Raw genomic sequence first — 25,284 nt, 5'->3', positions numbered from 1 at the left:
GTCGAAGGCAAGCAAATGAAAAACAGAGTAACGCGCGCTAATAAGATTGTGAAATCCGTCTCATAATGGTAATAAACTAGTTATCAAATTAAAAAAAGTATTTCTTTGGCACCCTACACGTCCTAACACTTCAAGATAATCCCTGCAATAAAGAGAATTTCGTGCAACGTAAGACTAAAGCAAAATCTAAGACTAAAGAAGTGATATGAGTATCAAACAAAGTGCATACAAAATACATAATAGGAATTAACAGTTCTAATGCATCGCAAACAGTTTCCCTGATTAAGACAAAGAAACGAGTGTTGGAATTCTTATTCATTTAACTACCGCGTGTGCCTCTTCCTTGTTAGATTTAAAGCAATCAACGAGCCATTGTTAATAATTTGCTCTTTTTCTTTCTAAAATATTTCACAAGTAGAACATCTTTCTGTCAATTTTCTCGTATTGATCGCTCTCTTCAATACTCTCTTCGTTATCACAAAATAGTAAAAATAACCCTATTACCGAGCTGCGTGTAAGCGCCAGTTAACTGATATTTTATCTTCCAATCTTATTATCGTGCCAATAATCTGTCGTGTTTACATTTTTAGTATTGCAGCATACTAAGAAAATCACTGTTACAAATAAAATATTCGTTTCTACGAACGATGCAACATAAATTGATATACGTCACCAAGAGATTAATAAATCAAATCTTCCAAGTGTCTACTCTGAAAAATAAATTTCGGCGTATTTCGAAAGAGAAGAATCATCGCAACGTCGGAAAACACAGCTTGTTTAAAATGGTAATCACGACTTCATGGTTCTTTCAATTAACTATCACATAGGTAGAGACAGAAAGGGGAGATAAGGAAGGAGACGTCCATAAATCGTTGAGCTCTGTGTGTTAACAAAACATGGGTTTTGCAAAATTCTGATTGACGCCATAGCACCTCGGATTACAGGAGAACGGGGTGTCCTCGACAACAGAACGTAACAAAGTTAAACAAGACCGCTATACTCGAGCGACCCAGCGCTCGATCAAAAGTGAAATCTCTCTGGTATGTACTTCATAGTGCTCCCTCGAGTTCGCGATTTTAGTTGGACTTCGTTAGCGTCGACAGACTAACGTTCGTCGATCGATCGACCAGCGCTCGATTTTTCCATCATAACACGCGTTTTCATCTCTTATTCTACTTTCTATATTATTAATATACAATGGATATTTTCTAATCGAGCATATTTTATACCATAATATCCAGAAAGTATCGTACTATTCTATGATATTTCTTGAAATAATTGAAAGAAAGGGAAAATCAAATAATTGTCAGTGAAATTAAAATATTATCGCTTTAATTGCTTGCAAATTCAATCTCTGGAGGATCTTTAAATTTATTTCTTCGTAAACCATCGTTAGATTTCACACAATGCCTTTCACTGGTGGAATCACGGAGTACTGAAGGAAGAAGATTTGTTCTCGTAAAGAGTTTTAGTTCATCTTTACGCCTGATAATTGGAATAAACGTGGATTAAGAGGAAGTGTGAATCTCGCTAAACCGTCGGTAAGCATCCGAGTTTAAAATATCGTCTCGACGAGATAAGTGGTGATTTGCTCGTTTGTTGGAAATTTTTTCCTCGTTTCCGCGGATTTTTACACCATCGCTCTATATACTTCGACCTGCTTTGAAACGCAGCGTCAACCTCCCCGTGCTTGATCGACAGCTCGAAGATCGTATGATGTAACTGTTAAACAACGCTGTGTATTTGAGAGTAAAACTCTCGTGATAAACTTTCCAGAACATTTCTCGCCAACGGCCACTGCGTCTGCATCTAAAAATGTTCTTTATCTTGTGTACTGGAAATATTGACTGTTGCAGATCAATCTAGCGGTTTACTTCATCAATGGACGACAAGTATTCGATTCGTTGATGCATTTTTTTCTGACAAGAGTTACGTTGATTCGAGATATTTATGTATATTTGCCTATGTAATTTTATCTTTTTATATAAATAATTATTTCTATACTTTATAATAAGTACTGATTATTCGTCAACAACGAAGAACTTCAGTTTACTTGTTATACTTTTCATCCTTGTTTAAGATAGCTTTCATCCAACATTCTCAAGAGCAATGATTTACGACGGTTATAAAATGTACCGAGAATTGCATCATTGTATTTGTTGCTTCAGTTACGTGCTGTTTAATTATTTCCATATTAAATTTCTTATCATATAATTACAAAAATTTGACACCACGAAAATGAAGTGTGGAAGCTGAGAAGAAAACCATACCTGTGGAAAAGAATGTGCAAACTGCAAATATTTTGTGCAATGTAATACACCAAACACCAAATATTTGATTTCACGTTGATCACATGGAGAAAACGCACTATAAATGCAGAATCGGGTCGCGAGGGTTAAAATCCTCGATGACGCAATTTCATCTCGTGAATCTTCAGCTTCGTTCCACGACAACAGAGGTATCAATTTCACTTTCTAACTGGTCAGACACGCAGTTACATCGGTCCAATTAAGCATCTTAATCGAGATGAAGTATCATCACGGTCGTTATCCGAGGAACGCGCGTTTATTTGACAGCTCTTGGCCCGATTACCGGCACGTGACTCAATTCCAATGGAAAACACACGAGCCAAGCGTTGCGTTCACGTTTGTTACGTTAGTAAGCGATAGACAGCGCAGCCGAGTTATCATAGTGTGTCGATCTTCTGTCAGACCGCGTTTTCCTTTCCGATACGACACGTAGCGTTATTCAGCTGCTCGACACGCTTGCGTGCTCCTGAGAAGCCGCAAATCATACCGTGCAAGTGGTACACGTCTCACCACCACCATGACAGGTCGCTCTCTATGGGGTTTCCCCGGTCTATCCTATAAAAACGCGTGGTTTCGTTTCGATCGAGATCGATACTATCAGTGGAGTTCTTTTCTTTGTTCTGCAACGGAGGACATTTAAAATTTTGAATTTTTGAAAATTTGAAAGTGTGAAAGTTTGCGTTCAAAAAAATGTTAAGATTTGAAAGAGAGTTTGAAACTTTCGGAAATTACAAGATTTAAATTTCGAACATTCGAAAATTCTTAATTTTAAATTTGACTTTAAGACAAGAATGATCGAATGCAATGACTTCATAGTCGTCACAGGAAAATCGAGGTCAAAATGTCGTAGGTTATGATCAATCGAAGGATTTTATATTTCGATGATATCACTATCTATGCTCACACGCGTAATATTAAAAGATTGCAACACTCACGGCCTCATTGAGGCATTTATTTTTGAGCTAATTGATTGCAAAGTGTTTGATCGATCGTATATGATGGAAGATATTGTTACCATTCGAGTATTCCTTATTTATACCACGATTTCACAATGAGATTCAATTGAATAACGTTTAATACGAACTTAGGTGATTTCAAGATGTTGAGTCAAATAAAATACGATGTGATCGTGATAAATTTATATCTTCCAACTTAAATTTAAAATTCAAAATTAACCGTTTCAATCTACCAATCTCCTATCTCGAAAGAACACTCGTTTAATTATCCGCTCTAATTCACCCAAAGAACTTCGACTTTCAAATAATCACGTGCAACGATATCAATCTTTGTTCGAATTTTATAAAATCCTTTTCCACTTGGATAATTTCCACCTTTCAATATCATAAACTTGACATTTAAATTCTCGCGCGTAGATCGAAGAATTCCAATTGTTGGTAAACTCCTCCTTACGGCACTAATAAGCACGCGCTATACGAGACATTCCATGTAGAAAGTGGGAAAGGCCACGTGGTAAAATACCTATACTCTATAATTTCTTGTTCGTATGCCTGAGATAAGTTTACGTAATTTTGCGTAAGTCATACCGATAAACTGTTAACGCATAAGTACTTGTACGTTTGTTGTCTCAGTACTTTAATTACGTGTAACAATACACGTTGTCTGAAACACGTCTTCAGCATTTAACACGTTTCCTGCGATATTATATGCCAACAAAAATTTCGCACATCGGTTTGAATGAAAGAAACGAGAAGGTCTCACGAGACACGAACTAATTCACAGACGATCTGAGCGACGAGATGACGGCACTCAGCCCTGAACTAACTGTGAGACGACCGGTTTATCAACAGGACGAGCTTAATCATTTGTTCAAATATGCGAAGCCAAACGAAACACGTAAGTATCGTATGCGGATTCCCAGCAAGCAAATCCAAGAATCGTGGCGCCTCGCCAAGCCGCGATGCTTATTTGCCATCAAACGTCGCGTAATCATCGCGCAATGTGCTATGTTTCGTCTGATCAAAGGAATGAAAACTAACGATTTGTTATATAAACTTCGAATCGAAGAATCGAGCAAGGAATTTTTTTTCGCATTTCAATTGCAGTCGAACGTTTTCTTTCCTTATTGTGCAGCATAGTTAATCGATTTTCATTATTACAGCTTTACGATTAATACTATCTACGATTACCTAATAATGTTATCGTGATTATCACGTGGAGAATTTGATTGTAGATATTCATAGTTGCAACAGAAACTGAATATATCGTGTTATTTGTGTTTGCTATATATATATATTTGTTATTGCAACGATTATCGTTAACAAGTAATATTTATCTTTCACTCTTGTTCTATTTTGGGAATAGATTTCTGTCGTAATAATAAATCTTTATACTAGCTTTCAAATCAATCTCTTTTCCTTCTAACGACACCCTGGAAACCTTAATTACTCCCCACTTATTCCATGATTAATTGATGGGTTCGGAGAAATAAACGATACGAGGGACAAAATCATTAATCCAGGAAAACTAGGATTAAACTTTTAGACAAAAATCTCTATACTACCAGACATTCTATAATAATAAGGGTACAAAGATATGGTGCTTATAAATGATGGTCGATGTGACAGTTCTGAAGAAGATCTCGATGAAATGCAGAAAGGTCAAGCCGATGAAAATTCTGAAGAATACCATACCCCTTATCGGATGGTTGTCGGCTTACAAGTGGAAGGCCGATTTACTAGGCGACATCATTGCTGGAATCACCGTGGCAGTGATGCATATTCCTCAAGGTACGAACGTTTGCAAAGAGGCATTTTTATGTTTAATACAAATGAGAATAATAAATTCACTTTGAGATATGAATGAACTGATGCCAGATGTCGAGAGATGTCTGTTTATCCTGAAAATTTGAAGTCTTATGTTAAGAAAATTAGAAGTACAGTGTTTGGATCGTCTGCCCTGTCTCGTGTTTGAGTATCTTATTATCAGAGCTGAGTGTCAATGATATAAATCTGAAGAACAATATTAAAAATAAACGAATTTTGGTAGACGTCCGGGGTGGAAAATTTATTCAGAATAATTTCATATTACGTATTTTCGATAATAGTTGGACTAAAAAAATCAAAGGAGTTCATCGTCTATTTAAACGAAGAGGATCGACAGCCCTATTACTCGATAAAATTTATTTTTCCTATACACTTGATCTTTACCGATCCAAGGGGCCAAAATCATTTTTCCCATAATTAACGTAATTACTTTTCAGGAATGGCGTACGCAATATTGGGCAACGTTCCACCAATAGTTGGTATCTACATGGCATTCTTTCCTGTTCTTGTTTATTTCTTCCTTGGCACGTCAAGGCATAATTCAATGGGTAAGCAGCAAACAAACATGATTCAGTAATTTCAAGACTCTCTTGATAATACTAACGATGATTCTAAGTATGTAACGTGTTACGAAATACGGAAGCTTCACGGCTGTTCTTCTTCCCTCTTTTTGTTAACCATCGATTAGTAGCCACTTGCCGAACTTTTACCATTTTGTACAAAAGTTGCATGTACATGCCTTTGATATTAATGTTCCCTCCGAATGTTTTCTCATATTCGTCCAGATGTTAATAAATTTAATCGCCGATTTCATAATGTCATAATTTCAAGGAAACAGTTTTCCGTGATTCTAAAACTGAATAGTTCTCGTAATTCGATGAAGCTTCCTAGTATCCGCTTCCTTCTAACTTTCATTTCGGCTTCACTTTCCAACCTTGCTTAGACAAAATCGCCACGCAATTTCCCATGGCACTTGACTGCTTTTTCTCGTTATAATATCATCCCCTGTGTTATTATTACGTATGTTTATCAATATAGATAACGAAAGTTCGATTATTCGAGTGAGTAATATCTCATTAAAATAGACATACCGTGTACGTATACACGTAGAACTTCGTTTAAGTTATAATCAGCTTGAAAAGTTTCATTCCCAGAAGCTTTTCAAATATTTCAACATTAAGAAAAATACCTGTAAAATTATCAATGAAATTTTCGAAACACCTTCATGCTGACCGTAGACCATTATTTTTATATACAACTCATGTAATACATCGACGTCTACTAATGTCCAAAAACATACAACTATCGAAGTTAAAAATTCCCACAACTTAATAGTTAAAATAACCAGTCTGTTGATGTCAAGGTACCTTCGCGCTGGTTTGTATGATGACCGGAAAAGTGGTCACGACCTACAGCTCTCAAGGACAACTGTCGAAGAACGCCACAACAGAAAACGAGCTATTATCCTCGACGAGTAATCGATATTCCCCCGTGGAAGTAGCCACCGCAGTCACTTTCGCCGTGGCTCTGATTCAGGTAATCTTTTACCGCCTCCTTATCGTTTTTCTTCAATCTACGAAGTGTTGGATCTACCGGAACATTCTATCTATTTTCCTACATGTGGAATCTTCAAACTTAAAATTGTTAAAAGTAGCAAATTAACGAAGAACAATTCCTTTCTTAATATCGTGTACCATATAAATGGTATCGCAGCTTTACAAATTTTATAATTACTCCGCTAGAAGTGTCATTTTTAGAAACTACATGCAACTAGACCTGGAAAAACCCAAATATAATTTTTAATTTTCTAATTAATATTTTTATTTTTTAATCTTTCAATTCTTTCTTAATTTTTAATTTTTCTCATTGATCTGATAATCTTTCAGTTGGCAATGTATTTATTGCGATTGGGAGTGATTGCATCGCTTCTAGCAGATAGTCTCGTAAGCGGGTTCACCACATCCGCGGCGGTTCACGTGTTCACGTCGCAAGTGAAGGATCTACTAGGACTGGGAAACCTACCTAAACGCACAGGACCCTTCAAGTTGATCCTTGTGAGTATCAGATTCTTAACGGTAGACGTACTTTCCTCGTCTGTTCTCTGACAGTTTAAATTTTGGGCAAAAAGGAATATCTTTTTTCGTATAAAATTAAAACCTTTGGAGAACAGTCGAAGAAATCGATTATATTAGATAAGTAAGTATTACACGCGAAGACCACAGGAGAAATCATTCGATTTTTACGAGAGAGCAATCTGGAAATTCGAAACGTTCTAAAGCAATATCGCGTTATTGCAATTTTACGATTAAAGAGAAAAGTAATTTTCAATTCGTTTAATGCGTTATAAATATTCGTGAACTAAAGCGAAGATAGGAAACTGAAGTCGGATTATTTGTTTGTTGAGCGAAATTTATAGGAGAAAATAGAAGGTTATCGAACTAAACGTAATTGATACGACTGGAGAGACCTTTAGTTAATTGATCGAACTGCTTGAACCATCGACAGGTGTGTTGTCTACTTACTTTCTCCCAGAACGTAATATAGGAAGTTAGGCGAATTATGCGGAGAAAGATACAAACAAAATAACCTGCTGTGCTTAAATTAGAAAATTCTAGTAACATGAAAAATGCAAAAAAATGTTGAAGAAGAGAATGGAGAATCCTTTTTGTGTAAAATTAAGACTTTTAGAGAGCAATCGAATAAATTAATTATACAGGAAAGTTTAGTTTTTATTTGTCGTAGTAGCTATCATAAATCTTTAAAAGTGTATATAACACTCCACGTACGACCATGATGAATATAATTGACGTCCGACACGTGATGGTTTACCAATTATGTAGTTGCTGGCTAGTTAATCTTTTCGCTTCCATAATTAATGATGCTGTTTGTTCTTACATACGTATATTTCAGTATACCGTTGGAGGAAGTATTAATTAGCGTAACGAAATTTTTCCATGCGATAACAAAGTTTACCAGGCTATAGAATAGTCAACTTCTTTTATTTCTCATCATCGTAACATTGTCAGTCGCATTATCAAATGTTTTCTTAATATGACGAAACCATATTCTTGCGAGACCTTGTAACAGTGAACTAGTTGAAAAATGTATGATTTTTAACTGTGTGATTTTTAAGTGCGAAACAAGCACAAGGAACAGTGAGGAATAATTTAAAAAATGTGACTTATACAAGGCAAAGTGTTGAACTTCTTTTTTCGTGTAATAAAATTCGACTGAAAGAAGATTTCTTCTTTCGCGTAAAATAAAAATGTATATCTCGTCAGCTGTCTATACACGAAAACCGTCGTTAAAAGATTTATGGGCTATTCGATCCTTGAAATTCTCCTTCATATGAATTTACTTCTTTGTAAAGGATTAACGAGCCGTATCGGCAGACCTCAATTTCAAGTACGTGCAAACGAGAAAACCGGCTATCATAGAATTTTATATCCTTCCTCTTCGGCAAACGTAACACGTGTCTTAAAAGAAACAGTAACTTCCTCGAGTGAATGAATATTTTATTCGTAATATTACTCACTTTTAGCCTTGATACTGTAATTGATTATGTTTAACAAGGAATGTTAGAATTATAGTATTATTTTCATTTCGTAAAAATATATTCATCTGAAGAGCAAAGGATGTTCCAAAGTTTTGAACAGAAGCGTACATCAAATTAAACAAAACACAATGGTCGCGATAATCACATCAGAATGTCCAACACTTTACTTTGTTCTTTTCGTTTCCGGGTCTCTACTTCCTTCAAAGACACTCTCTGAGCCTGCAACGTTTCTAATTGTTTGTTCCTGATGTCGTTAAAGAGGAAATAGCACGAGAATCAAAAAGTCCCGGTCGTTAATATCATCTCGTCTCGTTTCCTTTCATACCAAATACGTCGAATACCGCATGCAACACGGTCGATTTTCCACTTTGTAGTTTTCAACACGGACTATGTCCATTTCAAAGAACTCGGTTCTTGTTTCTATCCGGAGACAGGTGAACGCATGAAATGCCAAATGAAATTCCAACAGTGACTTTCTAACAATTTCAATTGCTCATTGAAAGAGAGAAACAAGTTCCGAGACATCCGGAATCCCACGGTTCTATCTTGGAAAATGGAAGACTTCTTGTGGAAAATTGTTGGGAAAGAAAAAGTAGATTTCAAGGCTTTGTTAACGCTTTAATTTTCCACGTACGCCTGTACCTTAAATTAAATTTTCATCGAAAAAGTATAAAAACGAAATTAGAAGTTCCAGTCAAAAAGCTATTTCAAATTCAATTGTCGCGTATGAAACCGAAACTTTCTCAAAATTAAATAATCTTGTGCCACTCTGTAGGCAACCTAATTTGAATTTCTTCAAGTGGTTTTTCTTTATGGTAAAACTAAAGAAACCGCAGAAACGAAGAAGAAACTGTTCGAGTGACAAAAGACCTTCGCAATCTTCGTAACTTGTTGATCAATTTGCACCTGGCAAAAGAATGTAAAACGTGCTGCTTTTGACGATTAGACTATTCTTTCAGCAATACAGTTGCAAATAATAGAAACGAAGGAAATAACGTACGTTTAATGTAACAGTACTTTCACCGATTGTGTTTCACTTACATAAGGGAATTGAACTTTTGAGATACAACCTTATGGTGGATAATGACATTTACGTAAGATGATCGCGTTCGTTTGTTTTATTTAGAAGACATTGTAACAAGATTTTGGTCTTAAGAAGCTCAGTCCCTAATTATGGTTGTTTAATATCGTTTTAGAGTTACGTGGACTTCTTTAACAACTATCAATCTATCAATGGGATTGCCCTTCTGCTATCCTGTTCCATCATTTTGGTTCTCATTGTCAACAATGCGTTAAAGGTACTTTACAAAGTCGAATTAAGATATTACTTTTAACTAACAGCATAAAAACCTTAGAGATTATATTGAAATATTATAAATCTTAATAAAACTCAATTTTTTATACTTCATTTCAAGACTCTTCGATATTTAAAAAATTTCAGTTTTAATATTTTCCAAAAAAAAGAGCCAGGTAGCTGAAGTTACAATAAAAAATGGTATTTTATTTGCAGCCAAAGTTCGCGAAAATAAGTCCATTTCCAATCCCTATAGAAATGCTAGTGGTTGTGCTTGGGACTGTCCTCTCAGTGTACCTAAACCTTACGGAAGTTTATGGGATCGCGATAGTGGGTGACATACCAGTCGGGTAACCAAGTTTCTCGAAACTGTATTATTCACGATAGTTGTGTCGTGTTTCATTGAAACAAAGCAACATCTTTATGGTAACTTTCTCTTCCATTGCTTCCAGTTTGCCGTCTCCGACCTTGCCACCATTGTCTTTGGTACCGAACATTTTATTAGATAGCTTCGTCATTACTATGGTGTCCTATACTATATCCATGTCCATGGCGTTAATCTTCGCGCAGAAACTCGGCTACGAAGTGGATTCGAACCAGGAGCTAATGGCGCAGGTTTGAATGTATATTTAACTTGGAAATTTCGAATGAAATTTGAATTGGAATTTCTGATGTATAACCCAAGCCTGAATTATAATATAGAAATATTCGATCGTATAACCATTAAATTAATCTTGAAATGCATTCAAGTACATCGCATGAAACGATAGCGTGTGTAGTCACACGATTAGAATCTGATGCATTGTTATTGACATTTTAATTAACCGAGGAATCAATTAAATAATTCATGTCGTAGACTTGACCTGATTCGTCAAAGTCAATCTCTTTTATCTATCGAAGCTGACACCGCGACCGCTTTAGAATTAATATAGCGCGATAGCAATCAATGTCACGCTGTATGAAAGATAATGCAACTCATTTACATAAGAAACTAATTATCGTCATTCTCAATGATTTCTAGGGTGTCGGAAATCTAGTTGGATCCTTCTTCTCTTGCATGCCATTCACAGCTTCGCTCTCTAGATCCCTGATCCAGCAGACTGTCGGCGGACGAACTCAATTAGCTAGTCTAATATCCTGTGGAATTCTAATTAGCGTTTTACTGTGGATCGGCCCCTTCTTCGAGCCTCTGCCACGGGTAATTCATAAATATTTGAATCATTGTTAATTATATAGTATACAAAAATCTAATAAAAATCTGTACAATTTTGAAAATCGACAAATTCAATCGATTATATGTGTAAGTTTCAAATAGCTAATAAAAGATTATATTTCCATCGACAGTGTGTTCTAGCCAGCATCATCGTGGTGGCTTTAAAGGGGATGCTAATGAAAGTGACAGAATTTAAGAGATTCTGGAAATTGGACAAAACTGATGGGGTTATCTGGGCGGTGACATTCATATCAGTAATTCTGATGGATGTGGAATATGGTCTTCTAATTGGAATCGTGCTCTGCATCGGCAAATTAATCCTCTTTTCTATCCATCCTTACACCTGTTCACTCGCTCTAGTACCTGGTACTGAGCTTTATCTGGATACCAAGAGATATAAAAGCGTATGGAATAATGATAGTCTCTCTTTTCTTTTCTTTTCTTCTTTTATATATATATATTCTTCTTATCGAGTTACGCTAAAATGGGAATCTATTTCGATTAAAGGGGATTTTCTTTTTCGTATCGTGTATTTCTCGAGGCGGTACAGGCTGAAACGAGTCTGATAGATCTAACACGGAAGTCGTATTTTCAGACGGTAGAGCTGCCGGGTATAAGAATATTTCACTACTCAGGCAGCTTGAACTTCGCCTGTCGGCAACACTTCCGTGACGAGGTATATAAAATTGCTGGCCAGACGCCGAGAAAGAAACCTAATGGAGGCTTCAAACACGACGAGTTGAAGGAAGTTAAGAAGGTAAGAGATGCGATATAGAATATCTTCCAGTATCTTACAATAGTATCCAGTATAATATAATCTTGTTAATAAAATCATTATTTAAATCGACAAGAAGGAATATCAACGTTAACTATATCCTCATTACACCAGCCCGAAGAAACCATAAAACTGCCGACCCACTTTCGTAGAAAATTAATTTCCTTGTCATTGTGCACAGCTGAGAACCCTGATACTGGACCTGAGCGCAGTGAGTCACATAGACCTGGCGGGCGCAACGACCCTGGGAAACCTGATCAACGAGTACTGTGAAATCGATATACCGGTGTACATCGCCGGGTGTTCCGGTGAGTAGAATCGCGTCGCGGAACCATATGACCAAACCGGAAGCAATGTTAGGCCCGATCGATACGCAACGATTTGAACACATTGTAGGACCTGTGTACGAGATGATGAGAAAGTGCAACCTGTTGGAATACAAAGGTGGCCTGTTCGCCGCGTTCCCCACCGTGGCAGATGCCGTGCATTTTGCAAGGTCTAACACCGAGCCAGCATGGAGTTCGCCGATATACGACGACGCAACTGTCGCCAGGCTCTGATTGCGAATACTAATCGCGGCTACATGCGGCGAAGTTCATTCATGATTCCCAGGGAAAAATTTCTCAATCAACGTGATCGACTGACAATTTAACTGCCATGTTATTTCTAGACGCATGCATTTGACTGTTTGATGAGAAGTTGTGAGATGTTGAGGGATTGTAGATATAACTTTGAAGAAGAGATGATTATGATAGAGTTGAATTGTGTACGTAGACAGTGTTTGTTAATGAAGAATATGTCGAAACCAGATAGAGCAAATTGCTCAAGAAAGAATATTGTGAAGGTTGAATGTGCTCATCTTGCTTGATTCATTACAAATCGTATAAACAATTCTGTACCACTATATTTTTGAAAGATATTAAAGGCACACTACCTCGTTGTGGTAAATAAAACTTAGAATTGGGTGTGAAAATTGAACGATATTTATATGTACAGTATTCTTGTAATGACAAGTAATGTTTTGTGTATTATAAAATTATGAAACAAATAATATTTATAGACATACTTCCAGAATACCTATTTATGATATTTCTCTAAATATTTAGTACGTTTAGTATAAATATATAGCCTGAAACTACTTAAAATCATCATAATTCGCGCCACAGTAGAGCGCACGTGAGAAAGCACGTCTCAGCGCATGCGCGAATAACGTCGCGTAATCCACGTCTAAATAAAAGCTTGTTTATGTGAATCTGCCGGCAGATCACTGTCACTTTTTTAAAATGGATGCATGGATACAATATATCAAATCTATCCCGACGCACATAGTAAGTTTACGAATTAACCTCGCAAAAGTAATGTTACGACTTTTTAAAAGTGCATAACATTTGTGTTAGGTTATGTTATTTTACTACAACAGGTGTTTATATATATTTACACAAATTCGTACGTTTCCTGATTAAACAATTTTCTTTTCAGGACTATGATGGCCAAGCGCGAGCAGAAAAATTATCAAGAGTCATTATAACACTGTTCGGGGTTGGATATTATACATCAAATATTGATGTTCAATTCAACTTTATAAGGTTACTTACATATGCCTTATTTATGTTTGCAGGTGGTTGGATTAATTTGGGGATATGTTATTCAGCAATTTTCACAAACAATGTACATATTAGGAGCAGGATTTGCACTGGCAGTTTTAATTACAGTTCCACCCTGGCCTATGTACCGTCGTAAACCTTTAGACTGGCAAAAACCACAATCTGAAGTTACAATTAAGCAAAAGAAGAAGAAATAGTTTGCTGTCATTTTTAACTATACTTAACAATATTTTGTTACAAAGTGTTACATGATAATACTTGTTGGTTCGAGGCAAAAATACATGTTTCGAACATCACTTTCTATTTTAAAACCTGTACTTATGAATGTATCAATTTATGAGAAAGACTGTAATAAGAAAAAGTACTACTTATAGCGAATGTATCATGATTATATTAATATCCTAAAAGATTCTTAATTCAAATAAAAGAATGTTACAAAATTGTCAAATATTCGATGTTTATCGACTCGATCTTTGATTCTGGAAGGCGAGAACATTTAAAATAAAACGGCGTGTATTTATATTGCGGAAAGAAACATGACCAACATTTCGTAATTCCAACCCGTCAATTTTCTCGTTCGATTGCGATAGTCTCGTAACACAGTGACGCCCTTGAGACATTTTACTTCAATCTCGTTTCGAATTCCGCGCGAGCAGAAACGCGGTCAGACTTATACATGCCGCGTGACTCGGTTTCTCCTTTAAAACTGTTACAACAATGCCGGCTAACTGTTGCATACTATTACACGATTAGAAATGCGTTTCCTAACCAATACCGTTGACACATAGAGAGTATTGTCGACACTAGTTGACTGACTCTCATTACTGTATTCCATTTAACTGATCAACGACACGATCTCTAGCACGAACTATGATAATTTCAATTGCAACCTCTTTCTATCCTAACGATACGCAAATTCGATAGAGGCGATGGAAAACAATGTGAAGGAATCCAAAGATGCAAAGTCTTAAATTCATTTTTTATAAGCGTTAATATAACTTAAGAATCAATATAAGTATATGTGTATGTATATACTCGTGTATAATTGGCTTTTGAAATCTTATACTCCAAACGCATTATATTAGATATCATTGAATTTCAATGGAGAAATTCTCACTTGGAAGCATTAGAAAGTACAACGCACGTAACGTTTGTGCACGTTATATCCGTAAAGTGATAAACCAAAGAAATTGCACAACAATTAAGAAAGTTATAATGTTATAGATACTGATTTATATCAATGATTACAGTAATATCTTACTAATTCGAAATGAAATTAATGTATCGAACGCGGAAATAAGTTATTTAATGGCCATTATTTTGTAATTTTATAAATTCGTTGGTTAAACTAAAATTTTGACTCACACGAAGAAGGCTATGATTATGAAGTCTTATTTTCATTGATGTTTCTTTTATTTCCATGCTTAAAACACAGGTTATTTCAGCAATGATACACAATTTTACGAACTTGAACACAGATACGTATAAATACAACTTATGTACGTAGATATTACATTAAATTTTGTTCATTGTACTTTCTACAAATTCGTTAAAATTGGCGCTGCTAAAAAACTACCACTACAGTTTTCACACGTATAATAACAATTACCAACGTGTTAGTCAAGATCTATGACTATACTGTAGTTTGATTGCGTGGAAGTACCAGCTTACTTTATATTTGTTTAAAATGAGTTCTTGGGTGCAATATATTAAATCCGTCCCAACGCATATGGTAAGTTAATTTATTAATATATGTAACTGTCTTTAGTTTGTGTTTTCTTCTTGGTTAGGTTATGTGGCACCATATGTCAAAATTCAGTCAGGTATCAGGTTCATTCCTCTATATTTCTTTGAATAAAATTTTTTTTCAGGACTATGATGGTCAAGCTTGGGCAGAAAAATTATCAAAGCTCATCATAACACTTTTTGGAGTAAAGTATTGTATTTAAAAATATTGTGCTGTACAGAATATGCTCAAGATTACAAATGGTTTTTTTTACAGATAATTGGATTAATATGGGGATATGTTATTCAACAATTTTCACAAACAATTTATATCCTTGGTGCAGGATTGGTGATCGCTGCGCTAATCACAATTCCTCCATGGCCTATGTATCGTCGTAAACCTTTACATTGGCAGAAGCCACAGTCTGGAGTTACCACCAAGTTAAAAAAGAAAAAATAGTCTATTCTAATTGTACTTAATAAAGTGTTATTCTTGTAAAAAATGCCAGTACTTGATAAGGATTTACAGCACGAAAATACTTTGTATATCATTTTATAACTAAGCAATATATTTATGACTGTGAAAGCAATGGATGAAAGTAATGGATGTGACAAATGTAGATTGAATCAATATTTTTTACTTGATCAGCAGTGTAGGTATATATATATAGACTAATGTATATAATTCAAATTATATCGTACTATGTAAAGATAGTGCTCGTACCATCAGATTGCATTTACCTTTGTATCTATATATCAAAATAAGAATAAAACTCATTGTTTAATAAACTCATTGCCAGAATCGTTTATATGAAAATTTAATAATGCCACATGTTGTTTGTTACATAACAAAATATTGTTAGCAATAGCTTATCTTTGGAAAGTAACGTTTTTTGCGAAACACGAAGATCTATGTCCTCGCTGGGCTGTACTGTATAAAAAATCGTACTCAGGATTTCCTTTTCGCCTCAAATCATGATTATATAATATGCAATAATCAAAAGGAAGAAATCTCGTAACAAGGTTGATTCAGTATAAAATGCTCGATGAAGACTGTTGATCGATCGATGTCGTCTTAATTTCGATTTCAATAAATCGGACGAACAATTAACCAGCCGTTTATGATTATATCGCATACCACGAGTCACACGTTGGATTTGTTCCAACGTTTGACTTTCATCGGACACGTTTCTCATTTTCTCTCGTCACACATTAACCGAAGCATATTTCCCTCAAAATCGGGCTGGTGACGTGACTTTCACGAGACAGAAGAGGTAGAAGCGTTTTGGATACGGTGGGGATGATTGCAAGCAGATTCTTACGTAAGCGGACAACGATCACAGCCACATCGAAAATACAAAATGTGCCGTAACGCCCGTTACTGTTTTCTTTCTCCTCGTCTTTTGTTGTTTATGCTCTAATCCTGTCCCTTTCGTCATCATCGTACGACGCGTCTCGTCGTTATGTATTGTCCATCGCTACGAAACTAGAATACAATGTTATGCAACGAAAAGGATTTCGTTGCAAGCCTTCTGCAAATGTACCTTCTTTTTATCGAAACGTGCACTGGCCCAAAACGAGAAAATAAAGAATTATATCTTGAGCAATGATACTAAGAAGCAAAATCCTTTCGCAACATGAATCACTGATAATTCACAATGTTACAATCGCAATTTTTATTAATCTTTAAGTACAGATCATTCGTTTTTTACAGGAGTTTTAACTTATTAACTCATTACTATAAAATAATGTAAAATTTTAGAAACTCTAACATCATTTGATCTCCTCTACTACTAGTTAAACCTTTTCCTTTAACATGCGTCTCTCCTTTTTGTCAAAATTATGCCATAATAGACCAACCAACTTAATTTATTCCAGATCATTTTATAATATATGCTCGTTTTGCAATACACATTTGGGAGGATGTATATTCTCTTGTGTAATCTCGAATACTCCTAAATCATCATGATCTTCGATCCTTTTTTAACTTTCGCAGCTCGTAAAATACGGTTCGTATTCCAGGTGGAGGATTACGAAACGCTTTCTCCCTATATGATGGATATTTTAAGTATGCGAGCTACACCACTTCCTACAACACTGGCTGGGTCGACGCGGTGCACACACGAAAAAAAAAAAAAAAAAAAAAGATGCAACAGGCATTACATCGACGCGGATCGAGGTTACCTTGCTCTTAACACTGACTTCTTTCGCAAAACAACTGAGACCACCTTGGCTAGAAAGCGAGTCAATCACTTGGACGTATTTCACCGGAAATGCCGAATCTGAAATTAAGGAATTGCATCTTTTCCTCCTGTTTTCTTTTCATCTTTTTTTTGCATCCTATACGATGTAGCGGAGGCAAGAGTTTTCACGTAACTGAGCTAATTGGTGACTACTAAACGAATTTTTCGAAGATTTAACGTGGTTCGATTCTCACAACATTTAGATACTAACGTGCAATTATTAGGTACACCCTCGCTCAAAACTCTTTGGTCAGGTAATCGTTAAAACAAGAAGGAGAATTTATTTTGAAATTTTAAATACAATAAAGAAGCCAGATAATATATTAACAAATTTACTAAAAAGAATGCATGTAATTTAAAGTTCGCAATCTACTTCAAAAGTTTTATTGAGAATAAAAAAAAAGTGTTCCAAGATTTTTGAACGGGAGTGCGTAATAAATGATAGTTGCCAAAATCGTGATTTTCCACGTGGTTGTCCGAGTTAATAGATCGTTTATCCAATGCTTTGATCAAACTGATAATGTATTTTCTAACGTGCAATTAGCAGATGTATCTGTCGTAACTTTAACGCAAATTACATATTTGAGTTTCATATACATTGTATAAATAGTGTCAGTGGCACGTCTGTCAAATAAGACTTAATCAAACAGTAGAGGAATTGGGATCGATAAAGGTAGAATGTTGCAATTGCGTGCAGGAAGTTGCATATTGCATCTAATTTTTATCCACGCCGTTTACACTCAATTAACGCAGAGAAAAGGAAAAGAAAATTCGTGACTCCGATCGTTTTGCGCTAAAGGAACTCATAGAAGAGTAAAAATGTTTCGTGGAAAATGGCACTAAAAGATTTTCTAATGTGCACTATCGCCATTAAATATTGAACAGAAAATGGGAAGAGATAAACTGAATTATTAGCAGGAAGAGAAAAGTTTTGCAACTTTACAGCGATAGCAACGAAATAAAGTTTCTAACTTATTCACGATTAGGCGCCAGGTGTTATTTGCCGAAGAAAAGGGGAACAGATTGATGACAATGTCCGGCTATTAGACGTCTCCTATAATATAATTTTCCTGTTCCACTTCCAACGAGTTCTGCTCGACTGGCGTTGAGCTTGATTCGCGATACCACAATTAATAAGCAATAAACTGATATACAATGTCTCTTGCGTACATTAAGGCCGGTATGATTATATCATCGATCATGCTAAACCACAGAAAAATTTTCTGTTATGTCAATTACATGACTTTTGGGCTTGTTACGATGTTTCGACACTGTGATTTAGAGTTATGAATTTCTCTTTCTTGCCAAAACTACGAGAATATATTATATCAATGGATAGATTAATTGATGTATCTTGATAGAAAGTGCTGTTACTTAATGATTATAAGTCAGTCTTAGAAGTATTGAGCTTGTAGAATAGAAAGCATCTGTTTGTCATTTATTAATTATTTATTTGTTTATACCTAATCCAGATATAACAGAAGACAAAATTTTGTAAACGTTTTGAGTGAAATCGATCACGTAATGTAAAAATTTCGCCAGCGCCTTCGACCAGTTACGCAGTAACGAATAATATATCTTCGACATAATTTTTTCCATTTTAAAGCACAATTTACAGCCAACTTTTATGTAACACATGCATATCTTCAACATTAAGAATTCCTTTTTGGGAATCATCCGATCGAAAGCATTTACGCATCCGATATTCCTACCTCCCATACTCTTTTATAATCGCTTCATTAGAATAATTTTCTTATTTTTATTACGACATCCTAATTTAAATCTATATTTGATGTAACATTTTGATGTAACATTTTGATGTAACATCAAATCGAGTCTTTGCGTAGGAACCATTATTTTTCGATGGTATCAGAAATATCCGTTTTGTCTTTTAAGATACGAACCAGTTTCTCCTTTCTGTCATTTCTGACAATAAAATTCACAAATGTTCACACTATCACCAAGTTTCAACAAATACAACGGGACACTTAAAATTCCATCCACTTTTCATTTCCAATGGCCATCGAACTTTCCTTTAGGAAATTCAACTATCGCACATATGCTCACAGGAAATTCGTGAAAATTTGGCAAAATTTACTTTCCACCACCATCTGATTCGACACGTTTCATCCATAATTCAGAAAACGCGGGAAACGCGCACTCGCGCTATTTCTACGATCGTCTACGTAACGGTGAAACGACTAACGGATTGACTCTTCCAATGAATTAATATCGTAATTACAGACAGGCTTTTGCCATTTCTCGGTCCTAAGTAAATTATATCGAACGAAGCTGGACACGTAGCGTACGCAGTGTGTTGTTACGCAGGCTTAGAGAACGCTTGGAACGGACGTAACCAGAGAGTCGGCCGCTTCCTATCTTTTACGTAACCGTAAAGTCGAGCGACTTTGGCTCTCCCACCCTGTGGCTTTTCACCGGGTGGTTTTGGCCACCTCGGTTGGTCCTTTATAAGCACACATCCCCGGCCGTTCAAAGCCAGAAACGTATCGACATCGGTAAAACATTGGTCTCACGTGTGATCGACGTATAATCGAGCTTCAATTCGTCTCATTCGATTTTTCCTCTTTCTATCGTTTCTTTCTTTTTCTGCGACCGTGTCGTTTCGTGAGCTCGTCGCGTCGAGCAAGAAAATTGTAGTCATTTAAAGAAGAAGAACAGACAGCCGGGCAGGATGCGCTCCCAGACCATCGTTGTGAGTAGAACCTTCGGCCAAGCTTCGTGTGGAGGGTGAACTACCCTTGTGGTTCGACGAATACAGTGATTTCGAACGATGTGTTATAAACTTGTAGAATTATACGAAAATTCTTTGTGAACGTTTTAGGAATTGATTCTGATATTAATTACTTTGTGGATTATTTTTCTGGTAATTTTGTTTATGGCTTCGTTTGAAATCCGTACGAAATTTTGTGGAGATCAATGCTTCTGACCATATACGTAAATTAGATTAGCTTCCTTCTTGGTTTCTACTTCTTTGTATATTTGTTTTGTCTTTTTACCAATTATTGTAATGTCGGCCAGTCAGGTAATGTTATAATGGTAATAGGTAAATTCATTTCGATAAATGTTTAATTAAAATTAGAACTGCAAACACTTTCACCCTGTCGAGACATGATTGCACGAAGCATGTAGGATGAGTAGTGAAACTTCGAAAAAAAAGAGCAAAAAAAGTAACGTCGTGCATATAAATGACACGATACGCCGTGTCACGGTGCACTTTTCGCCTTATGGGCAAATCACAAATTCACATTCGTGTTGCAGCTAATCGTGTTCGGAATACTAGCCGTGGCCTTGTCTTCGCCAGTACCAGGCTACCATGGGTAAGTTGTCAAAATGTTTGAACGTTTCGTATGACTATTTTCACCTAGTATTATCTTCAAAAATAAAAATACAAATTTTTAAACACAAAATTAAGATGCATTATTCTGTTTCTTCTTTTAAGTTGTTCTCTTAACTAACAAAGTATTATCGCGTAGAATTTACATATTTTATTATTATATTTGTATTAGAATCTATAGTTAGTATATTAAAAAGGAAAACAGTCAACTCGTTCGGAAGAAAATCAAACGTATGATTTCAGTTCGCACCAGCACGTCCGTATTCATGTGCCTTATCACGTGCATACGGTTCATCATCATCACGTGAAGAAGATACCAGTGCATCACGTAGAGAAGGTGCCCGTCCCTGTTCCAATTCCTATCCATCACGTGCAAAAGGTGGCCGTTCCAGTGCCAGTCCATCACGTCGAAAAGGTGCACGTACCTGTTCCGATCATCGAAAAGGTGCCTGTACCCATCCCTGTTCACGAAGAAAAGAAGTGGTGGTAATGGGAGCGCTTCGCTCTTCGGCTTGTTATTATTTAGGTAATTAAAACAAAGAATTTCTCGCATGCGTCAACGACATTGAAACAATTAAAATTTTGGTTAGAACGTAATTAACGATTGACAGACATTTAATTATTTTCATGGCGGAGGGTAAAGAATTTTATTCTCGTATTACGGAAATCAAACATATTTTGAATATTTAAAGAAAAATTGAAACGAGTACAAGTGCATAAAAAGTTTCAGTGAAAAACTTCCGTAAATATAAGAAATTCTTGAATGACAGGAAAACACGATTGAATGGAAAATAACCAAAAGCACGTAGAATCGAAGGAAAAGTTACGAGTAAAGATTTCTTGTCACTTTGTTGCAGATTCTAAAATAAGGGCGTTCGGGTTGCTAATAGAATTTCACGATGCTCCAATTTTATTCTCGCTCAACCAAATCGTTCCCGGAAGTACGCAGAAGCTACGAGAAGGGAATAGTACAAAATGTAACTCGAATTGCCTGCATCATTAGTCGTTTAAGTCTGTAATATAGAACTAATATCACTTGGTATGCACATGTGTGTACTTAGGTTAACATTATTTGTACATATTGTATCATGTTACTTTATTTTTTTATACAATACACGTGTTTGTCAAATATCAAATGTACATTTTTTCAAATACCTAAGATCTTGTGTTTTATGTTACAATTAACATTATTCGATAACTTTTATTAACAGTATTTTATTAACACAACATAAGTTCGCAACAACGGTTAACGATTATAATACAATAACAATGGAACAACGTTAACATTAAGAAGTCTTAGAAAGATATCGTACAAACTCTATGAAACTAGAGAAACTGTACGAGTTTCACCACTCTTCTATGTGATCGTGACCACCATCATCTTCTTCGTGTTTTATGTGAATCTTCTTCACATGCGTATGATGGTGTTTGTGAATCAATTCTGGCACGTGAATGACAAAGTGCGTGCTGCGGAGAACGAAACGTTATCGAATATAATGGTCCAGTGTAAAATGCAAACGATAATTAAATTTGTCGATTGGTAAATAATTACTGTTCGTGATGACCGCCAGGGGAAGGCATCGAAGCTACGAGGACGATTGAAACGACGAGGACAAGGAGGAAGGCCTGAAAAATAAGTATAAATAAACAATAACATATCAAAATACCTGAGAGGGAAAGAAGCTTCACAGAAACGATATAAATAACGCGACCTTAAATGGTAGGTTAATACTACGCGAAATATTTCATGAGTCCGTAAGAGAGTAAATTAATTACGTTAGATTAAGAGCCCTGGTGAAAGTATCTAATGTACGATCAGATCGCGTCGTTAAATGGTGAAATTATCGTGTCGTTGAGGCACGCCTCTTATTGTTCCTTTTATCGTTAAAGCCATTCTTCCTAACGACTTGCTGCTTCCATAGAAAACACGTTGACGTGAAATTGACCATACTCATGTGCGCGTTTAACTTAAGTATGAATTTAAAAGATACCATGAACATTGCTATGAATAAATATTTCATAACTATTTCACGGCTACGTGTATGTATGTATAGTATGTTTTCGAAGAATACGAAATGTACAGTTTTCTTCTTCTCTCTTTTATAAATTTGTCTGTGAACAAGTTAAGCAAAAATCACGAGGATGTTCAATCGAAACATTCAACAAATATCCAATTAAAAAATTTTTTAAACTAAAAGAACACGACACCGCGTTTCGAAGGTCAGCTAATTTTTGGAATTCACTCGGCGTTATTTTTGATAGACGCGTAATTTTTTGTCGAAGTAAATCAAGGTCAGCGAAGAGGATCGAGGTGATCAACACCCACTTGCGCTCGGAGTTTCGCCATTTTCTGCCTCGAGTCTGATTGCTCCAACGTTGAAATCCGAGTGTATTCCAAGACTGTTGCTCTTCGGGTACTAAAAGCTGGAATCCTGGCAAGCCTTATAAACGGAAGCATAATCAGTGAACGGTACAGGAACGAGCAAAATAGTTCCTGCGTGCACCCCACCCAACCCTCTACTCGCTCTCACTTGAGATTATATGAAATTTCACGTGCCCCTTCTATCATTGTCGTAGACACCGACTTGTCTCTCGTGTGAAAGATATCGCCCCAGTAGTGTGAGTGTAGTAGAACATTGATTTAAGAAGAAAAAGACAAATGTAATGGAGATGTTGCAAGGAAAAGTAACTTTATTTACTACGGAAGAAAGAAGTTTCGCGAATAATTCGAGATACAAATCGTTTAAGAAGAGATTGGAGTATTCCTCTTGTCTAATAATCGCTGCTTGTTAAGGAGAAAGCAAACATTGTAAAGAATTATAAATACAAATGATTTAAAAAGAAATCAGAGTGTACTTTATCTAATAATTGTTATTTATCGACGAAGAAAACACGATTTGGATATAATACGTATTAAAAAAGCGATGGAAAACAATTTTCTTTTAAAAGAAGGGACATTTTAAATTAAAAGGAGACATATTCGTCTCTCATAGACAATGTACTGATTCAAGCTTGAGAAATATAAAAATTATTGAATTGCCAACGACTTTACATAATCGTATTTGCGAAACAGACCTTTTACAGTATCTTCTATTACCATAACTTCTATTGTAATCAATTGCGTTGCTTGCTCTAACAACTTAGCGAGCAACGACACTTCAAATGCTTTACTATCGACATTACGCTAATTTACGAGCTTACAGACGTCCGTTTCACCAGGAAACATTGCGCGTAATCGAATATCTCGAATCCTATTATTACTTCTTCTTCAATGGCCCATTTACGTTCATTGATACGTATTTAAACAGCCGATTGAATTAATAGAAAGTTGTAATCGATCTCGTTCGCCTATACTGTTTCGCTATTATGATTTCCAGGGAAGAAAGAAACGAAAGAGAAGGAACGGTGAAATGGCCCTTCGAAAGTGTTCGATCTTTCTGGAACTCGCGTTCACTTTCTCTGTCTTCTGTTACCGCTATCAGAGTAACGTTACATTGTCGTAACGTGCCATTTACCGTCGTAATCTCCATCATAAACACATAAACGATGCGTTTTGGTGATTCCAGCAAAGTATCTGTTAGAAATCTTATCGATTCTCTAAACACTGTAATATCGTTCGATGTCTGGAGAAATTTCGAAAAGCGTTCACCGTGATCTAGATCTGCATGTATCGATCGCTTTACGCCAATGGTACGAAGAAAGTAAACGGGGAATTATTCTTTTTTCTTTCTCAATCGAATCCCTCCTCCGCTAAATCAGCTCCGCGTTGCACTTCATTTTGTTCTTTTTTTTTTTGTATGTCTCGACAAATGGGCGACTTCTCACCGTAATGATACGATCTTGATATTTTTACTACGTGAAATAGGAATTCCGATGGAGAATTGGATAAACCTAATTGTATGTTGCGTTCTGTGTCACTCGTTCTTTTTAGACAATGATATCGATAATTGTTCATCCTCTGTATTTATAAAGTATAACGATGTTTCATTTTTTGTATTCAAATTTTATGAACCGGTTTCGCCCACGAACGCCAAAACGAACGTGCGTGTGTAAGATTGGAGAGTGTAAGTACTCGCGCGTACGGTGTATCTCGTGTAAATTAGCGTAAAATTTTCTGTTATACCAAATGAAAATTTGAACGAATTAGCAACACGTCGTTTCTTTGGAAGTTCATAAGCATAGTTAATGGCTGTGTCGGAAAGTGAAGAATCTCGAATACGCACTTTTACAAGATCTCAGGCTAGAAAGTTTAATTTTCATTTCAGACAGAATATATCCATTTAAGGCAATTGCTTTATCTATTCGCAGATTTTTTATGTTTTGTCTACTTTCACAATTTTGTTATGCAAACGATCATCTTCTGAGAAACAGGAACATCCTGATTCATATCATAACAATGAGTTCGCCGACTTCTGTTATTCGTAATT

At 35.9% G+C, this 25,284-nt stretch overlaps 5 protein-coding genes and 1 long non-coding RNA gene across 10 annotated transcripts in view; 4 read left to right on the top strand and 2 right to left on the bottom strand.

Annotated features, from left to right (window-relative positions):
- LOC110119383 overlaps positions 1-14,995 on the bottom strand; it is a 77,964-nt gene extending 62,969 nt beyond the window's left edge. The window contains exon 1 of one of the 2 annotated variants that reach the window (XR_007224594.1): positions 14,900-14,995. This is a non-coding gene — a long non-coding RNA (uncharacterized LOC110119383). Of the gene's footprint in view, positions 1-2,270; positions 2,366-14,899 lie in introns of those variants that run through there. The other variant, XR_007224593.1, reaches the window with a different exon arrangement.
- Positions 1,017-13,004, top strand: LOC100643327 (solute carrier family 26 member 6). 4 transcript variants are annotated; one of them, XM_012310538.3, is made up of 14 exons: positions 1,017-1,040; positions 4,050-4,163; positions 4,895-5,056; positions 5,530-5,640; positions 6,456-6,628; positions 6,979-7,146; positions 9,845-9,946; positions 10,159-10,292; positions 10,395-10,557; positions 10,964-11,140; positions 11,287-11,559; positions 11,751-11,912; positions 12,112-12,238; positions 12,327-13,004. In XM_012310538.3, exons 2-14 carry the CDS (start codon positions 4,067-4,069, stop codon positions 12,488-12,490), a joined length of 2,013 nt encoding a protein of 670 aa, XP_012165928.1. In that variant the 5' UTR covers positions 1,017-1,040; positions 4,050-4,066; the 3' UTR covers positions 12,491-13,004. The 4 variants fall into 4 exon arrangements, with proteins under 4 accessions (XP_012165928.1, XP_012165926.1, XP_003396798.4 ...); XM_012310536.3 differs by lacking the exon at positions 1,017-1,040 and adding an exon at positions 1,083-1,541; XM_003396750.4 differs by lacking the exon at positions 1,017-1,040 and adding an exon at positions 2,329-2,458.
- LOC100651284 (signal peptidase complex subunit 1) lies at positions 13,098-13,982 on the top strand. The gene is made up of 3 exons (XM_012310533.3): positions 13,098-13,258; positions 13,410-13,469; positions 13,549-13,982. The coding sequence occupies exons 1-3, from the start codon at positions 13,214-13,216 to the stop codon at positions 13,729-13,731; spliced, it is 288 nt and encodes a 95-aa protein (XP_012165923.1). The 5' UTR covers positions 13,098-13,213; the 3' UTR covers positions 13,732-13,982.
- Positions 14,996-15,015: 20 nt separating the features above from the next.
- Positions 15,016-16,052, top strand: LOC100643201 (signal peptidase complex subunit 1). Its single transcript, XM_003396749.4, has 3 exons — positions 15,016-15,266; positions 15,406-15,465; positions 15,537-16,052. Exons 1-3 carry the CDS (start codon positions 15,222-15,224, stop codon positions 15,717-15,719), a joined length of 288 nt encoding a protein of 95 aa, XP_003396797.1. The 5' UTR covers positions 15,016-15,221; the 3' UTR covers positions 15,720-16,052.
- Positions 16,053-19,977: 3,925 nt separating this feature from the next.
- On the top strand, positions 19,978-21,969 carry LOC110119401 (uncharacterized histidine-rich protein DDB_G0274557-like). The gene is made up of 4 exons (XM_020863696.2): positions 19,978-20,215; positions 20,782-20,840; positions 21,101-21,383; positions 21,715-21,969. The coding sequence occupies exons 1-3, from the start codon at positions 20,195-20,197 to the stop codon at positions 21,345-21,347; spliced, it is 327 nt and encodes a 108-aa protein (XP_020719355.1). The 5' UTR covers positions 19,978-20,194; the 3' UTR covers positions 21,348-21,383; positions 21,715-21,969.
- A 234-nt stretch (positions 21,970-22,203) lies between these two features.
- On the bottom strand, positions 22,204-24,387 carry LOC100643081. The gene is given in 7 exon segments (XM_003396748.3): positions 22,204-22,324; positions 22,410-22,483; positions 23,184-23,234; positions 23,237-23,281; positions 23,284-23,377; positions 23,379-23,419; positions 24,373-24,387. Coding segments are annotated over 7 exon segments (441 nt in total).
- Between the last annotated feature and the right edge of the window lie 897 nt (positions 24,388-25,284).

Source organism: Bombus terrestris, chromosome 7 (genome assembly GCF_910591885.1).
Source record: "Bombus terrestris chromosome 7, iyBomTerr1.2, whole genome shotgun sequence".
In the NCBI taxonomy this organism is placed as follows: Eukaryota; Metazoa; Arthropoda; class Insecta; order Hymenoptera; family Apidae; genus Bombus; species Bombus terrestris.
The sequence above is the reverse complement of the archived record's forward strand: the minus strand, read 5'-3'. Positions and strand labels throughout refer to the sequence as shown.

Coding starts and splice junctions, on each gene's coding strand:
- LOC110119401 (XM_020863696.2), top strand. CDS start 20,195: ATGCGCTCCCAGACCATCGTT. Junction 20,216..20,781: donor TGCGCTCCCAGACCATCGTT/GTGAGTAGAACC, acceptor TTCGTGTTGCAG/CTAATCGTGTTCGGAATACT. Junction 20,841..21,100: donor CCAGTACCAGGCTACCATGG/GTAAGTTGTCAA, acceptor GTATGATTTCAG/TTCGCACCAGCACGTCCGTA.
- LOC100643201 (XM_003396749.4), top strand. CDS start 15,222: ATGAGTTCTTGGGTGCAATATATTAAATCCGTCCCAACGCATATG. Junction 15,267..15,405: donor AATCCGTCCCAACGCATATG/GTAAGTTAATTT, acceptor ATTTTTTTTCAG/GACTATGATGGTCAAGCTTG. Junction 15,466..15,536: donor TCATCATAACACTTTTTGGA/GTAAAGTATTGT, acceptor TTTTTTTTACAG/ATAATTGGATTAATATGGGG.
- LOC100643327 (XM_003396750.4), top strand. CDS start 2,374: ATGCAGAATCGGGTCGCGAGGGTTAAAATCCTCGATGACGCAATTTCA. Junction 4,164..4,894: donor TGCGAAGCCAAACGAAACAC/GTAAGTATCGTA, acceptor TCGATGTGACAG/TTCTGAAGAAGATCTCGATG. Junction 9,947..10,158: donor TTGTCAACAATGCGTTAAAG/GTACTTTACAAA, acceptor TTTTATTTGCAG/CCAAAGTTCGCGAAAATAAG.
- LOC100651284 (XM_012310533.3), top strand. CDS start 13,214: ATGGATGCATGGATACAATATATCAAATCTATCCCGACGCACATA. Junction 13,259..13,409: donor AATCTATCCCGACGCACATA/GTAAGTTTACGA, acceptor TTTTCTTTTCAG/GACTATGATGGCCAAGCGCG. Junction 13,470..13,548: donor TCATTATAACACTGTTCGGG/GTTGGATATTAT, acceptor TTATGTTTGCAG/GTGGTTGGATTAATTTGGGG.